The following is an 18,162-nucleotide window of genomic DNA, read 5'->3' as shown; positions in this document are numbered from 1 at the left end:
CAGGGACTTAGGCCTGTAATATTTTTGGTTAGGAACCTTTGGGGTCTTTCGTATTGTTTGATTTTTTTTTAGGGAGATACATCCTGAAGTTGGCATTATACTCAATAACTGGTCTGATCAGTGGTGAGTATGGGGGTGTGTAACCTAATTAGATGTTGACAATATTCCTTTTGCAGGAAATTTTGCTAACTAAAACAAGTTCCGGGCAACCATTATCTCATGATCATTAAAAGAGAGGGAGTTATCAATCCAAGTCCGTAGTTCCCCAATTACATTTTCATTTTGGAGTGTATCTGTATAGTATAACGGGGGGGGGGGGGTGTTGTCTGGTAAAATGGTAAAAGTGACAATACTACACTTTTGGTATTTGTTTGAGCCCATTTTAAGTATACCAAGAGCTTGCAAAGGAAAGTAATTACCTGAGTCGGTAGTAAGGCCACCCTTATAATGGGGCATCACAGCTGCAATGATCCACTCTTCAGGAATGAAACCAATAGCTAAACTTAAATTAAAAGATTTAAGGAGAGTGCAAGGGCATATTTAATAACTGTATTAATTAAGCATCCAGGTAAATTGTCAGGTCTCATGAAGGAAATATTATTGGTCTTGGTTACGCTTTCAGTAAATGATCCTTACAGATAACTGGGAGCTTTGGTTAAAAGTTCCTGTGGTAAATTTGGCAATGAATTTGTTTGAAAAGATGTTTGCAATGTCTGTTGTGTCAAAATAGTAGGTGCCATTTTGAATAAGTTCAGAACAATGTAGTGTAGTAGTGTAAACAGCTGTTCAAGTAATGGATAAACAGGATCAATTGACCAACCCACCAACTTGAAAAATAATAAACTAAACAGCCTACAAAAATGTTTGTTGAAAAAGCAGCACTTGATTTGATATAACTTGTGTGCCAATGACTCAACAAGTAGCACACTATTCTTTGGTGATGGAAGATTGGAAGCTGCGGGTTATGCACCTTCCCTAGGTGATTTGCCTCATTTATTTCCAATACTGACATTACAGTGCATCATAAGTGGGCAGGGTTGCTGCATCCCTGAAGTGCTGTCCTTCAGATGAGACTTTAAACAGGTCTCAGCTGTTGCATTGGTAGTAGCTCATATTGATGTAAAGTAGCTCACAGCATTTATTGAAACAAGAAAATGGAAATTTCTCCACAGCCCTGCTAAATTTCACTTTGGCAGTATGAGTGCCACCCTGAGGTCTCCCCATAAAATGGGCTGCGAGCCTAGTGGGCCTTACCTAGTCAACAAAAAACGAAAAAAAAGTGGATTCATAAATGCCTGTGCTGATATCTGCGACCTATTTTGAACTTGCTGCTTCTTTAAAACTTACATTCTAAATAGACCTTTTCATTTTTTTAATTTGTTTTTTTTTTTCCTAAAAGACTGTAGTATGATAAATGTACCATGCCCATGAAACTTTTCTTGTTGGTGATACTGGGGTGCAAAATAAAAATGTATTCAAGGTTAAGCAGTGTTTAGTCTTTAGGCTTAGGTAACTTATGTAAGACGTTGTGCATTACCAACTCATACTTTATTGTTAAGAAGGCATTCTTAGTGTATGTTGTAAAAGAAAACAAAGCGTTATTACATTATTTTGTTCCTCTTTAATTGGTACAAGCAATAACCCATAAACAGAGGCATGAGTGTAATGAAATACTAAAAATGTTATCTTATTCTACTGGCAGTAAGAATAATGGAAGTTTTTTTACTTACCAACATCTCACATAAATTTTAAAAAGTGCATTTGTGTCCATTTTGCACTGGTTTGTTTAAATCAGGTATGTTTAAAAGCAGAGATTACCGATTTGGAACAGGCTCCCCATCCTTGTAAAGCACGGTTCCTCCCTAGCCCACTTCAAGTGTAACTTGGACAGTTGGATGAAGAAATTCATCCCTGGTTTTGCACCTATGTCTCTAATGGACACAGACAGCCTGTAAATGGTTCATCTGAGAGGCTTCTGCTTGTAAATGTTTCATCTCCAAAGCCCCTGCTTATATTTATCAAGGGTACCAGAAATTATCAGAGATTTGGGATGCATGGCTAGGCTTAAAAAGGCCTTTGTGGTCGTTAGCCTAGTAAACACATGTGAACCTATGAGCACTGCAAGAGGCATCAAATACAATATTGTGATTTTATAACTGAAGAGAGATGATATGCTCACATCAAAACAAGTAAACTATTTTCAATTTGAGGCAAATCCCTTAGGACTGTATAGCATTTATGTCTGTTTAACACCTACTGTGATTAAATCCTGTAGTGAATCTGCACAGGTGGTAACCACCTTAGCTACTGCAGAAAGCACAATTTTTTTTCTCTTCTGAGGTATTTTGGTATGTGTATGCTATTTCTCTAATTGTTACATTTCACTGCTTTCTTATAAAAATGACTGCCATATTGATTGACTTTGTTCTGCATTCTTTAGCCCCAGGTGCCCAACAGTTCTGTTTCCTTCTGTCTACCCGTGCTGGTGGTCTGGGAATCAACTTGGCCACAGCTGACACAGTCATTATATATGACTCTGACTGGAACCCTCACAATGACATACAGGTCAGTTCTGATTTGAAATTAGTTGAGTTTTAAGCAAAGTGTTTTGATTAGTGTTACTTTTTATTTCCTTATTAATTATTCTAAGTTTACAAAAATTATTAAAAATAATGGTATAAAAACTTCTGATAAACATTTTGCTTTTCATGCTAGTTTAATTTTACTGAGTTAAAAATCACTATCAGTCGAGTTTTAAGCTGCATTCTGATTATTGTTACTGTTAATTATCTTATTAATTACTCTGAGTTTACATAATATAGTTACAAAAAAACAACACAAAAATGTCTGATAAACATTTTGATTTTCATAGCAGTATAATTTTACTGGGTTAAAAATCACTGTGAACAACTAACTCCCTGTTTTTTAAGGGTGATCTAAAATCCTTTATGGAGTTTGCTGATCGAGTATAGTCACGTACTGGCCAGGATTCACTGATGTTCAGCACAGTGTGTAGAACAAATTCATGCCAGGTAGTGGAAACATGTAGGGCATGGTTGATGTAGAAATACTGACATCATGATCAAGTAAGGGTCAACATAGGTATGCAGCACATGCTAATAAGTGTCTGATGACATAGAAATGAGTTCAAGTGTTTTATCCAAGGCAAGGAAAGATGTGGAAGTGTAACTAACTAGCTTTTCAAAAAAAAAGGAAAGAGAATTCAATTACTTTAATTATTTCAGTTCTGCTAAGTGCACTTATAGTGACTTGTGTGGTGATACTACTATTTTGTACTTTTCTGCTCTGTTCCATCCGATTGTATGTTTTAGATTGGTCAGGGACCTTAGTTATTCTGCACTTCTATTGCCGTAAGTAGGATTACTTGTAAAAGCTCTATGTTTGTATTTTAAACCCTGCTGGGCCAAAGTCATATAGTTTAATTCACAGTTGTGGCAGAATTGCATACTCCTGATATCAGAATTGTGCCTTAATCATTTGTTACTGCATTTTTCCTATAAACTGTTACTGGTACATTTCTACATAGTCTGGTGCCTTAAACTGTAGTAGAAGTTCAATAGAGAGAGAATTGTGTCTGCACCAGTTTACGCTTCAGTACTTGTATATTCTGCTTTTAATTTACCTGCTTACATTCTGTGTCTGCCCCATACCCCACTAACACATCAAGCTAAGGTTTCCGAGAGAGTTCCACTATTGGGTTTATTTGATCGCAGTCCTTCAAGCTAGCCTGTTTGTTCCTTGAAAAGTTTCCCCAGCCTCTCACCCTTCTGCTGTTGTTTTTAGCCATATGATTATCTGATTTCCAAAGTCCCTCCCTCCTCTCTTTCATTGCTGTGGACTGTTATTATTAGAATGTTTTTACTGTAATTGGCTTTCTGGCTCTATCTCTGTAGTTCTGATATTCTCTCACAAGGAAGTGGAAACCTCAGCATTTTTTCCGCTGTCTCACTAAGCCAGTTTTAACAAAAAAGCATTCTTATAATAAAAGGGGGACACTATTTTAGTCATTAGCGAGACAAATGAAAGAGGGACAATATTTTAGCCATTAGCAAGACAATACACACACACACACACACACACACACACACACACACACACACACATATTCAAAATAACAGACATATACAGATATATGCAGCTGCACACACACACACACACACACACACACACACACACACACACACACACACACAGACAGACACACACACACACTCTCTCTCTCGCACCTCCCTACTTTATTTCCTACACACACACACACACACACACACACACACACACAATATTGTTTTGTACTACCCTCACTGTACTACAAGCGCCCTTCAAACACACACACACACACACACATAAAATCTCCTAACATCTCTGTCATTAGCGAGACAGTAAAATAACCATGTGATAAAGGCAGCCAATGCAAACAGTCTAAAAGTGGGCATTGCCCCAAAATCATAATACTATTGGTTACTAATCATTCATGCTCTAAAGTGCATGCAGTTAAGCTTGGTTGAACAGTATTACTTGTTAGCAATTGATTTATGATTAAAATATCATAAAAAAATCTCATCTTCAAATCCTTTATCTTAGTAAAAACCACTTGATATTGATTGATTCATTTAAACCAGGCAGTTTATCAGCATTCAGCCTGATCTGCCAGAGTGTCTCTTTACACTCTAGTAGTGTCTTGATGTCACCACTGAAATCCTCGGCAGAAACAGAATCTAAAACAAAAAAAGAAAATTTCTTGTAATCTTTACATGTAACTGTGCTTAGCCAAAGCATTACTAAAATCCTTCTTCTCGATGGCTAACAAGTGTTCGTAGATTCTTCGTTTTAAATGCCTAATAGTTTTGCCTATGTAAAAACAACATGATTCACAAATAGCTGCATACACCACATGGTTGGATAACAGTCATATCTCCCTCTAGTCCATATAGTCACGTCCAAATGTTTGAAATGGACAAAAGAAGAGTTACAAATGTGATGGCATTCCTTACAGTGTCCACATTGGAAAGTCCCTGGGGGTAATGATGATCTTTTCTTTACTTCCAACTTCTCATTCCTGTCACATAATGTTTTAATGTTGACAGTTTTCTTGAAAGAAAACATAGGTCTATCACCTATTTCTTTCGTTAAATCATTGTTGCCCAATATAACTTTCCAATTTTCTTGCATATAGTGTTTAACTGCCCACATTTGTTGACGTATGGGCAATGGGAAAGACAAAAAATATTCGTAATCTGTTCCACTTGCATTCAGAATGTGCGATTGTCCAGCTGGTGTGTGAAAACCACCATAACACAATATTGGACGTGCGACACCAAATCTTAATTTCAGTACAAACACCTCCACATTATCCCTCGTATCAACTGGGGAGTTTACCATGATGAGTGTTCCTAGGTACACAACCTATTCCCTACACCCAAAAGAGAGGTCAGTTTGCAATATATCCTTTTATCCATGTTTTATTATTTCATTAACTCCCAACTAAATGTAAATTCTCTTGTACACAGTTTAATACTGTAAGAGGTCATAGCTGAAAATGGGCCTTGGTCCAGATTAATAACTTACCCAGTTGTGTAGATCACACACACACACACACACACACACACACACACACACACACACACACACACACACACACAATCCATTCAGAATACACACAGACATACACGTGCACACACAGGGGGATGGACACCTGTCAGCAATCACGGAGAGAGAGAGGAGAGAGAGAGAGAGAGAGAGAGAGAGAGAGAGAGAGAGAGAGACAGAGAGAGAGAGAGAGAGAGAATGGTGCCATATTTCAGTGGAAACTGGAGATATCACAGCTCGTACTGCAGGTCAGTTTTACTTGAAGGCAGCTCCCCCTTGTGGAGGTTAGAAGAAGTTTTTTTTGTGGAAAGTACACTGCATGTACATACTCAGCACTCTGCCAGGTGCATTTTGTAGATCCACGGAGAAAAACAAACAAACTCCCCAAACCACCTCTGATGGCTAGCTAGGTGATGATCAGGTCTTGTCTGGTTGGGAATGAATGAGCTATTTGACTGAAACCTGGTTCAGTAGTCAGCACAGACAAAGGGACAAAAAAAAAAAGAAATAATACAGTGGAATGGAATAAAATGATTTGAGGGCAGTGGAACTGCTACGGGGATGGATCAAGGAAGAAGTAAAAAAGCAATGAAAGGAACTCCTACATCATGAAAAGGAATTATAGGAAGAGCTCAGCAAGCTCCTGCCTGGTGCCCTGTAGAGTTCTACAGCAGCAGAGAGACAAAAGAGAGACTTTGGAGTGATTAAGTATCATTTTTCTGCATTTTCTTGCATTTTCTTGCTGCTTTGAGCTAATTCCGTCTAAAACACTGATTTTCTAGAGTTTTTGTGATTTAAAAAGCTTGTTTCAGCTGCATATTGTACTTATTTTACTGCCTGCACTTTAACAAAGTCGTTTTTCTGTTTAAATTACCTGTTTAACTGTTGTAGGCTACACACTCAAGTGTGATAGCCATTTCCCTGCATTTAAAGTGTTTGAGTATATTTGCTTTATTTTCTGAAAAAAAACAAAAAAATATATACTTGTTTTCCCTCCTTTCTAAGCTAGTATAGTCCACTTTTCAGGTTAATGCTGAATTCAGGACTGTGTTACAAGTTTCTGTGTTTGCCCATACTTTACTTGGATAGAAGGAAGTTTCTCTGTTCATAGTGAAAGAGGGAGCTTTGAGCAACCTATATGTCCCTGGAGGAGTGGTTTCAGCCCAGAAATTAGTAGTTTATTGGCCATTTTGGGCTAATTTCTATCTCTTTCATTCCCTGCTATAAAACCTACATTTGCGCGTTTTATAAGTACTCCCGGCTCCACAAAGTCTGCTCTTCAATTTTTCCCTTGGAACTAGACAAACTTTCAACTTAAGCACTCAAAGCATTCACTTCTCATCCCAGCACTTGCTCAAAACACATAGCAAGCACTATTAAACCTTAGCACTAGACCCCCCTATACTGTAGAGAAGGACAAGGCTCTCTATTCGACCTTACCAGCCAACCAGTAAAACAATTGACTGTACCTATCCAGGCATGTCCAAAGGGCAGTTTCAGGTGTACTCTCCGGTTCAACTGGTGAATCTGGGCATTTTGAGGCAATGTTACAATTGCCTCATGTACACAGACAACCCTCTCCTCCTTACACCAAACACTAATACATATGAGAGACGCAATTATGCAGCCAAACTGGAGGCTAAGCTCTCTCAATCCAAGACTGAACCAAGCAGTCAAGAGGAGAAGGGAATTACTTGCATCACACCACCAGTCTCACATAGACCTATGAAACCAGCACCGGCAAAAAACACACATAAATACATGAAAACATACTTGGAGGTTCTAAATAAAAATCTGCAAAAGCAACAGAGACCTCCAAAGCAGACATCCAAGCAACCTCCACCCCCCAACACAAACCATGAAACATATACTTCACAAAACCAGTGTGCCACACAATCACAACCGTAAGGCAAAATAGCATACCCAACACACTAGTAATAAGCTCGCAAAGGCCTTCGACACCATTCCCCTCTCAGGTATTATAGACAAGCTCACCAACCTGAACAGAAACCCCTACATCATGAGGCGGGTTGCCAACTGGCTCACGGACAGAACCCACATGGTAAGAGTTGCGGGAGCTAGGTCTGACTCTAAACCGGTTACAAGTGGCATTCCCCAGGGCTCAGTCCTAGGACCCCTCCTGTTCAGCATATACTTCTCAGAGGTACAGGCAAGCACAGGAGGACTATGGCTGACCAAGTTCGCAGACGACTGCAAACTGGGGGCTATAATTGACTCTCCGGCTGACACAGACATCCTCCAAAAGGGTCTCACTGAGACAGATACCTGGTGTCAAAACCATGGCCTCAAGCTAAATGCCAAAAAGTGCATAGTCATCCACTTTGGAAAAAACAAAGTACCCACAAACTACCACATAGGTGATAGCCCCCTAAATATGGAAGACGTAATAAGGGATCTGGGGACCAAAGTAGATAGTAACCTCTCCTTTGATAATCACATTGCCAAAGTGGTTAGAAAATCCTTCTATGTGGCCCACCTAATCACAAAAAGGTTTGCATCCAGATCGAAAGAGGTCATTTGGCTCCTCTACGCATCACTCATCAGACCCATCATTATTTATTTATTTTAATTTATTTTACATTTGTTGACCAGGCTAGTCTAGCTGGATACATGTCCATTTTCAGTAGAGGCCCGGGGAGAAAAGCTCCACAAACACAATAATATAGAACAAAACTAGTTATACAAAAAAGAAATATTTTACAAATGGAAAGAAGTATATAAACAATGCCAGAAGCATAGCCAACAAAAATACATCAGGTGATACAATTGCTAATGCAAGAAAGGATAGAAATCTTATGTATCACATGACAGAACATGTTGATTGACCTGCATAGAGGAATCACAGTGCAGTTTTTTTTTTTTTGTAGTTTAGTGGAAATGGTAAAGTGAAAGTAGAAAAATAGTACTGAAAAACCTAGTAAAGTATTTGAAGTGACTAAGAAAAGGTAGAGGCAATAAAAGGTTCAGTCAGGGTTAGCACAAGAACAGAGCCATTGGGAATTAAGCAAAGTTTTTAGATGCTTCTTAAAAGTGGGTTAAGAAGTAAGTGCAGTAAGTTCACTTGGAAGCTTGTTCCAGATAGGTCCAGTAGAGCTGGAGAACAAATAGTCCCCAGCTTTGTTGTGGGATTTATGGGAGGCTGCTAGGAGCTTGGTGGCAGAGCACAAGGAAGAGAGGTTTTTATAAGGCGTAATTAGAGTACAAAGTATCGTAGTATTTGAAGGATGATAGAAGATTTTGTGGGTGATGGTAAGTTGCTGTAGTAGTATTTGATTTTGTAATTCCAGCCAGCCCAGTTGTTTAAGATTTGAACAATGATGGGTACGAAAAGGGGCTCCTGTCGCAAATCTGGCAATATTGTTATATGAAGTTGCTAGTTTATTGAAATTAGATTTAGATAAGTTTGTAAAAATCGGTGAGGCATAGAGAAGGGTAGAGAGCACTTGCGTTTGTGCGATGGTATTTCTGGCTGAAGCAGTAAGGAAGGGTTTCAGCCTATATTGAGATCCAAGTTTTCTATTGACTGACTTGATGGTTAAGTTAATATGCGAATCGAGATTATGGTCTATTGTGACACCTAGAAGTTTGGTAGTAGGGTCAGGGATTATTATTGTGGCATTGTTAGATGTTATATTGAAGGTAAATGTAGATGACTTCTGTGTAGGTGTGAAAAGTAATAATTTAGTTTTTTTTGGATTCAGTAAGAGACAATATTGATAGCACCAGTTTTCAGCTGCTGTGAAAACTTTTTGTGTAGTAGTCTGAAGCTCAATTGGGGAGGATGCTGAACATATCAGTGTTGAGTCATCGGCATATTGAATACAGATAGATTGTGTTAGGGACTTATTTAGATCATTAATAAAAATAGAAAAGAGGAGAGGTCCCAGTATGGAGCCTTGTGGCACTCCTATTTTGTTGGGAAGAAGAGATGATATGTGATTGTCCCAAAGAACTGCTTGCTGTCTATTTTCTAAGTAGGAATTAAACCACTGGATAGCCTGGGTGTCCAAAGCAAGAGATTTAGGGATGTTTAGTAAGAGAGTATGGTTGACCATATCAAAGGCCTTAGAGAGGTCTAAGAAGAGAGCTCAGGACAGCAAGTTGTTATTCCTATTTTTATTAATATGGTGTGTGAATGACAAGAGTGCAGTAGTAGTGCTGTGATAAGGTCTAAAACCGTGTTGACAGTCTGCTAGAAGATCATAGAGTACAATGCCCCATTTGGGATGTACCTTACAAGACACCTGCAACAACTGGAAAGACCACAGAAGTACCTCACCAAGAGGATCACTGGCCTCAAGCAGATGCCCTATGCAGCTCGACTGAAGAAACTCCAGCTGTACTCGGTTGCATACCGCCTACTCAGAGGTGATCTCTGCCTGACATACAAGGCCATGCCCAACCCAGAATTGATGGGCATGCTCCACCTAAAGAAAACCATATCCCCTCGAGCCACACAGGGATCTAAACCTCACCACAACAATAAATAGGACGTGATGGAGGGATAGATTACTGTCCCAGAGACTTCCCATGCTCTGGAACAATATTCCAGTCTACATTAGGCAGAGCTCCTCGCTAACCCTCTTCAAGAGAAACCTTGATGAATGGATGGGTAACAGAAAGTTTACCCCAGGGATCACTTCAATGGCTCAGCTGGACAGAGGCACAGGGAACTAATCTAAAGGGGTGGCAAAAGCCAGCACATTCCGGCTAGGCTTATAAATGCCTTTGGGCAGATAGCCCAGTACCTACGTATGAACCTATAAGACCAAGAGGTAGACTAAGACTACTGATTACATGAAACAGGAAGTAATATAACAGTGGAAAATAGAGGGGATCACAAAAAGACATACAAGTAATTCAGAGAAGACAAAAAGTCATTCAGTGGACCATGGCAGTACTAAGTAATAATAAAAAACTCCCAAAGGCATCTGTGGAATGTAAATAAATAAAGTTAATAACTTTCCAAAACAATCATCAGAAATAATGCAGCAAGTAGAACCAGTAATTAAGCACACTTTCATTCTTTATTTAAGAACTTCTTCAGAATAAATCGTACAAATAGCGAAAACCAGAACGCTATAATTCACTAATCAACTCACAAAAACAGCGTGTTCAACCAAATAAAAGGCAAGATTATAAAATCTACTTTAATCCATAAATTGTTAAGCACTTTCACTCACTTAATCGTGAGCTTCCTCAGGACATTCACATAGTGATTCTAACAAAATTAAATACCAGTATTTGGCGCCAAAATCCATTTCAAATTCTTAAAGCTGTATACTGTTGCATAAAACAACCTACTATATATTAAAAATTCAAAACAAAATACAAAATGTATAAAAATGTTACATATTAAAAAATGTCAATCCATACTTATAAAAATAAATATACTAAAATTCATTACATCCATCAATTTCTAACTTCTAATAATGGTTTTACTGATATGTAATCATTTAGTCCGGGTGGTGTTGTGGCATCTGTTAGTATTTGCCAACATGTTTCTTTGTATGCCAACATACTCTTAATGTTTCCACCCCTAGGATTACTAACTACTGTTTCTAAAATAGCAAATTTGAAATAATGATTTTCGCCTTTGCTGATTATGTGTTTGGCCAATGAATTTTTATGGTCTTTCGTCCTGATACTATATAGGTGCGAATAAATTATCTTTCTGAAATTTCGCTCTGTTTTGCCTATATAGTATGAGGAACAGACCATACATTTGGCCAAATACACCAATGACCTCTAGTTACCCAGATATGTTAAAGGAAGTACAATATATAACTTCATTATTTAGTGAAAGGGGATATGACAAAGACATGATGAATAAAGAAAACACATATGTAATAAACCAATGGGGGAAGAAATATATGCCTTTGTTAGGAATGAAGTTTAACACCATATTAAATGGTGATATACATAAGTGCACTATCACAAGTCACAATTCTTTTAGCAGGGCATGCATTATAGAATATGGTCCGTATAGTTAATCAGATTATACTTAATCCAATTGTACAAGAAGCTCAGTTTTACATTAGGGACACGTGTAGGGTTGCCACCTTTTAAGCGGGCCAAAGTGGGACATGGGGGTGTGGCCAATATGACACTGGCCACACTCTCTACCATGACATCACTACAGGACTGGTGAAGGAGATGCTGTTATGGGTATGACGGATGGCTGCTGGAGTGGCTAGCTAGCTGGCTAGCTGGTTGCTGGAGTGGCTGGTTGGCTGGCTGCTGGAATGGCTAGCTGACCGGCTGCTGGAGTGGCTAGCTGACTGGCTGGCTGGCTGCTGGAGTGGCTAGCTGGTTGGTGGGAGTAGCAGCTGGATGGATGAATGACTGCATGGATGGCTTGATGGATGGATGGATGCCTGGCTGGACGGATGGCTGGCTGCATGAATGGATGGCTGGCTGGCTGGATAGCTGAATGGATGGCTGGTTGGATGGCTTGTTAGAAGAAAAAAAAACAAATCTCGGTTGTTCTTTTTGCGGCTGTTGAAGCACTTAAAATAAAGCGCTCCTACAGCCACGATCTTTGCAGGGCTCTTCCTGCCCCAATCCCCACCCCCTTCATGAGTTGCAGCCAACTACTGCACGAATTAAAGCACCCGGACCTAACAGGCAGCAGCTTTGCCTTCAGTTCCGGGTTGGTGACATAACTGAATTGCCGTGGAAAAGCCGGAAGTAATTGCGGCTTTTCCATGGCAATTCAGTGCGATTGAAAAGTGGGACTTTTCAAGTCCCACTACTTTGCACAGCGGGCAACGGGATGAGGCAGCTCAACCCATGAGTGTCCAGCTGACAATGGGATGGGTGGCAGCCTTAGACTTGTGGGGCTTCCTGAATTAATGGCTTTTAGCACAGTTAGATGTTTCCAAATGTATTTTTGTAACTCTGGATATTGTTTCTTTGTATACTAACATCCCTCATAAAGAGGGTATGGAATATGTTAAACTGTACTTGTCTAAATATGCCAAATTTCCTTCCTATAAAAATATGACCCTGACTCCTTTGATTGACACAGTTTTACAGAATACCTTTTTCCATTTTAATGGACAGATTTTCCAGCAGATTAAAGGAGTTGCTATGGGGTCGAAAATGGCTCCTGCTTATGTTAACTTGGTGCTTGCTACTTGGGAACAAGAAATTTTGGTGCACCTCCCTGGATTTAATTTTGCAAAACGGTATCATAGATATATTGATGATATCTTTTTTTGCGTGGACTGGCAGAGTTATGCAGTTGGACATGTTCATACAAGCTATGGAAAACAGTATTAGTTTTCTGTCTTTTGTTAAATCAGGTTGTGGATGCAAAGTGCCTTTTTTGGACACTTCCAGATCAATTGATTACATTAACAAGTGTCTAGCTTCTAATACTTATCGTAAAGACACCTACCGTAATAATTTCCTGGAATTTACAAGCCAGCACCCTTTTTACAAGAAACATAATGTGTTAAAAGGCCAGCTCATTAGACTTTCTAGGTTGGTTAGTGATGATCAGCTTTTTAGAAAAGAGGCTGACTTACTTGGTGAACTGTTTTTGCAAAAACACTACCCCAGAGACTTGATCATAAAAGTAACGGAAGAAATTGATAGGAAATGTTTGCAATGTTTCTGATCCACCAGGGATGTTCAAATGTAACAGATGTGTCTGTTGTCAATATATTAGTACAGGTCCTTCTTCACTTTTGAACATGTTAACCTCACTGTTACTTTTTCCAACCATTTTGAGTGTAATTCCTGTAACATTGTTTATGCAGGGATTTGTGGACTTGCAGTTATTTTTATGTTAGAAAGATGAGTCGCAAACTTTCGGACCGCATCAAAGAACATTATACTGCTATTAGAACCAAAAACAGTCACATCACTTTGGCTAGACACTCTACAGCTTGCTGTGAATTTGTTAAATTCCATTTTATTGTTTTAGAGCAAGTTGATTTGTTTTTTGCGGACTACTCAACTGGAGGTGAAGGAGTTTAGATGGCAGCACCGTTTGGGTGCTGAGTCCTCCCCAGGGTTAAATGATGCCTCTAACTTAAAATGTGTACTCAGATGGCAACAATGAGAATTGATTTCCTTTATTATGTATAATGTATTGACTGCAGTTTTATATATATAGTTTTGAGCTGTTTATTTCCTAATTACTTTTTAATTCTCTAGTATTACCCATTTGTTGAATATTTTATGTTAGATCAGACCGACTTTTTGCTACTCAGGTTTCCTGTTAAGGTACACCCACCTTATACATATGTATGAGTAATGAAACTTTCATAATTACTCTTTCATCATGGTTTAAAGGGTTGAACTGTGACTCTGATTGGACTAGATTATTTCTGTTGTTTACTTATACTATTTTAACTCTGAAAATTGCACAGTTTATTTATTCTGAAGAAGTTCTTAAATAAATTAAGAATGGAAGCCCGCTCAATTACTGGTTCTACTTGCTGCATTATTTCTGATGATTGTTTTGGAAAGTTATTAACTTTTTTTATTTACGTTCCACAGATGCCTTCAGAAGTTTTTTTATTATTTTGATAATTTTCTTCACTAGTGTTCTCTCGGTTTTGTTTGCAGTACTAAATAATAGTAAATAAATACATAAATAAATAAAGGTTCAAACGTGTATGGCGTACTTTAAATAAATTATCTGTCTATACCAGGGAATGAAGCATTATTCAGCAGGCTTACTGAAAATAAACAAAATGAAAAATCTGAATTTTTCACCTTTGCTCTAAGCAAGGAACTTCAGTATAGGGTGCCAGTATGAAAATGCATGTTAAGTATGGAAGTGAACAAGTAGGAAGAGAAGGAGTCCAGTGGACTAAAGGAAGATATGGTTTAAGAAATAGATAATATACTTCCTGTTGTACTCAGGGAATATGGAACAGTGTTAAAGCTAGTTCATATTTAGAATGCTTTTTATTGAAACTGACTTTGTGGCTGTGTCCCTCTGTAGTTCTGGCACCTTCACACGAGACAGCAGAAAAAACACGAATCTTCTTGTCGTCGAGGGACACACCCACAAAGACGTAACAGAACTACAGAGGGACAGAGTGGGATGCACACACACACACACACACACACACACACACACACACACACACACACACAGTCTCACATCTCCCTACATAATTTCCTACACACACACACACACACACACACACACACACACACACACACACATACACACACTATATCTGTCACATTTACCAACAGCGTTGCAGGAATAAACCCCACCCCACTGACCACTGTACAGATGTATGGCAGTACTATGACAAGTCACCCCCCACCACTAAAACCCACCAGTGGTGACAGCCAGCTGTTTATGTTCCTGTACCTCCTACAGCATTAAGGCATTCACTTTATCTTACCTCAGTTGATGCCCTCATCATAAGTAAGGAATCCTATCCGTGACTCTTTGGCACCCATATTCCCTTCATTTCAGTGACATTAGAAGTTTAAATATGTATATGCCTGGCTTTATAATATTTAAAAAGAAGTAATTTCCATGTAGTAGTCTCATTCCCTGGTTCACTTCCGCGGTGGTGCAGCTGTAGCATTGTTGCCTCACAGCAAGAGGTTCTCCCGTTCGATTCCCGGCTGGAGTGCCTTCTGTGTGGAGTCTGCATGTCCTCCCTGCAGTTGGGTGGGCGTTCAAAAGACATGCATAAATGGGCGTGCCTTCATTGAAGGTTGAACGTCAAGCTGGCACCTCGGCATTTGTGTAAATCGACTACCAATCATTAGCGGACCGGAGTTCCGCTGTGGCGACCCCTAACCGGGAAAAGCCGAAAGACAACAACAACAGTCTCATTCCCTGGTTCCCAAAAAGTGATGATTCCTATGCTGCCGGCTCCATACTGGGTCACATGAGCAGACCTCTATGCAAGTCACCTGACAACAGTGAACACCACCACAGGAAGAAAAATAGGCAAATATGGCTTACAGTGTTGTTCCACTCCTGTGTAGATATTGTAAGTAACAAAATGCATACATCTGAATAAATACAGAATTCCTGTGATATTTTAATAAAAAGGTAAAAAAATAAAAATATAAATAAAAAAAGATTTTTTTAAAAGAATGCTTTATATTGAGTCACTGTAATAAGTAAAAATAAGGAAGAAGAATGAAAATTTCCAAAAGCATTCAAGGTTGGTTTTGCTGATTCCTGCTACTTCTGGTACCTCATTATCACAATCAGCAAAACCAACCTCGAATGCTTTTCTGAAATCAACTTGTCTTTGTTTGTTTTGCAGAGTTCTTCCTTATTTTTTTTACTTTTTAGAGCAACTGAATAAAAAGCATTCTTTTTTTTTTTTTTAATCTTTTTTTATTTATATTTTTTATAGGCTTTATAAGCTATGGGCGGCCATGGTGGTGCAGCAGTCAGCATTGCTGCCTCACAGCAAGAGGTTCTCTGGTTCGATTCTCGGCTGGGGTGCCTTCTGTGTGGAGTCTGCATGTCCTCCTGTGGTCGCGTGGGTTTCCTCCGGGTGCTCCGGTTTCCTCCCACATCCCAAAGATATGCAGTAGGTGGATTGGGCACTCCAAATTGGCCCTAGATGTGAGTGTGTGCGTGTGTGTGCCTTCTGTGGAAGATTGGGCACCGGGCTGGCAACTCGACACTGTAAAACTCCACTGCCAATCATGAGCGGACAGATGATCCACTGTGGCGACCCCTAACTGGGAAAAGCCGAAAGAAGAAGAAGATAAGCTTTATAAGCTTTGGGCGGCATGATGCCAGGGAATCTTCTTGGGCTAGGCTTATACAGGCTCCAGGGCCGTTAGCCTAGTACACACTTATGAACCTATAAGCGATTTCTGTTGTCTTCCCACTCATTGTTTTCCATAGACCCATGATACTCAGTGTCCACACAGAAAACTAGTATTGTTGTTGAGTAAACCTCCTTTACTACATAACTGTCTTCTGCTCATTTTCCTGGAGCTTAGCAAAGTTTGTAGTCCTAGTCTGCATTCCAGAAGTGTGTTACTTGTAGCCAGTGCCATCCAGGGGAAGTTAAGTACTTTGATTGCTAAATCACAGTTAAGTTATTTTCAGTAATCACTTTTGTTTCCTGCTTTTGTGTGTGCATTTCACTACATTTTTTTTGGAAATAAAATGTTCTTCTTTGCTTTTACTGTCTTGAAATTACCTCAGAAAGAGATATCATACTAGTTATTTAAGTGGTTTGTGTTAGCATTGCACTTGGGGGTCTCTTCTACTGTGTTTTTACATCAAGAGGACTGGATTTATTCATCTTGTGGCAGGAGCTGTTTGTCTGGGCTGAGTTCGAATATATACAAAAAGACTCGTAGCATGGCCATTTTACTGGCCAGGGGCTGTTTTTCCTGTGCTACCATAAATTTTGCATGTTTGCATAGGTTAGCAGTGCAAACACCTAGAAAGCAAATTTTCTGTGTAGAACAATCCATAAAACTGCAACCTGTAAAGCAGCAATATAGTGCCTTGTGCACCAGTAAGCTTAAAGCAGCTAGCTGGGTCTCGAGTGGCACTACCGACAGATTTAGTAGAATTCAGTATTGTGTAAGTTAGTAGAATTTAGTACTGTTTAGCTTAATCTCCCCAATAAAGCTTCCTTATTAGTCTGCACACTTAATAGTCTTCTAACCCCTATACACCACCCCCTTGTAGCTCACAAATCAAAGACTGGACATTATAGATATGCAATTTTCTAACTTTCTGTAGCCAGCTTAGTGGAGATGAGCATCTTGAGACAATGTAGTAATTGTATCATGTTTTCTGACAACCACTTCATCCTTAAAGAATCAGACACAGTATGTGAGAGGTGTAACTATGCAATGACACTGGAGGCTAAACTTGTGCATATAAGTCCACATCAGATTGTTGAAACCACATACAAAATACCCACCTCACGTAGTACGCAACACACACATAGATTGATATATGCTGAGGTACTTAAAAGCAATCTTTTAAATAGCAAAGATCACCTAGACTATCTGATGTCAAAGCTATGCGTCAGCAAGACCAAAGGCAAAATAACACGCAACACCACACATACTGTCACTCTCAGTGGAACCCCAAGCACTAAGTGCCTAAGGCAAGCACAAACACACTTTCCAGGACTGTTGTCATAGGGGACTTTATCATAAGAAATACTGATGCCCCTCTAACCAGGCTGAACAAGGAGAAGATATCTATTAGTTGCTTATCTGGAGCCAGGATATGCTAAATCATACATTCACTCAAGTCATTATGCCATAGGTACCAGTATGATTCCATCATAGTCCATGTAGGTGTAAATGACCTGAGATGTACCTCCCTGGACTATATGAAGAGAGACATTATGAAACTTTCATACTGTGTGTCTCAGGCTGGTATAAGCCTGGCACTGAGCAGCATGTTAAAATCACCGAGCATGATGCCACAATATGAGAAAAAAATTATTGACTTCAACAACTTTTTTTAAAAATGTATTTACTTATTTATCATTTGTTTACCATGAAAGTCCGATTTGGAACTAAGCCAATTTTCAGCGGATGCCCGGG

The 18,162-nt window shown here is 39.2% G+C and overlaps 1 protein-coding gene across 3 annotated transcripts in view; it reads left to right on the top strand.

Annotated features, from left to right (window-relative positions):
- CHD5 (chromodomain helicase DNA binding protein 5) overlaps window positions 1-18,162 on the top strand; it is a 2,140,358-nt gene that overhangs the window by 1,230,123 nt on the left and 892,073 nt on the right. For all 3 annotated transcript variants that reach the window (XM_044063016.1, XM_044063014.1, XM_044063013.1), the window contains exon 20: window positions 2,441-2,565. In XM_044063016.1, the coding sequence (XP_043918951.1) occupies window positions 2,441-2,565 (125 nt within the window). The remainder of the gene's footprint in view (window positions 1-2,440; window positions 2,566-18,162) is intronic.

This window comes from Protopterus annectens, chromosome 2.part1 (assembly GCF_019279795.1).
Source record: "Protopterus annectens isolate FY-2018-M chromosome 2.part1, PAN1.0, whole genome shotgun sequence".
Taxonomy (NCBI): domain Eukaryota; kingdom Metazoa; phylum Chordata; order Ceratodontiformes; family Protopteridae; genus Protopterus; species Protopterus annectens.
Note: the sequence above shows the minus strand (reverse complement) of the source record. Positions and strands in the feature narration are given on the sequence as shown.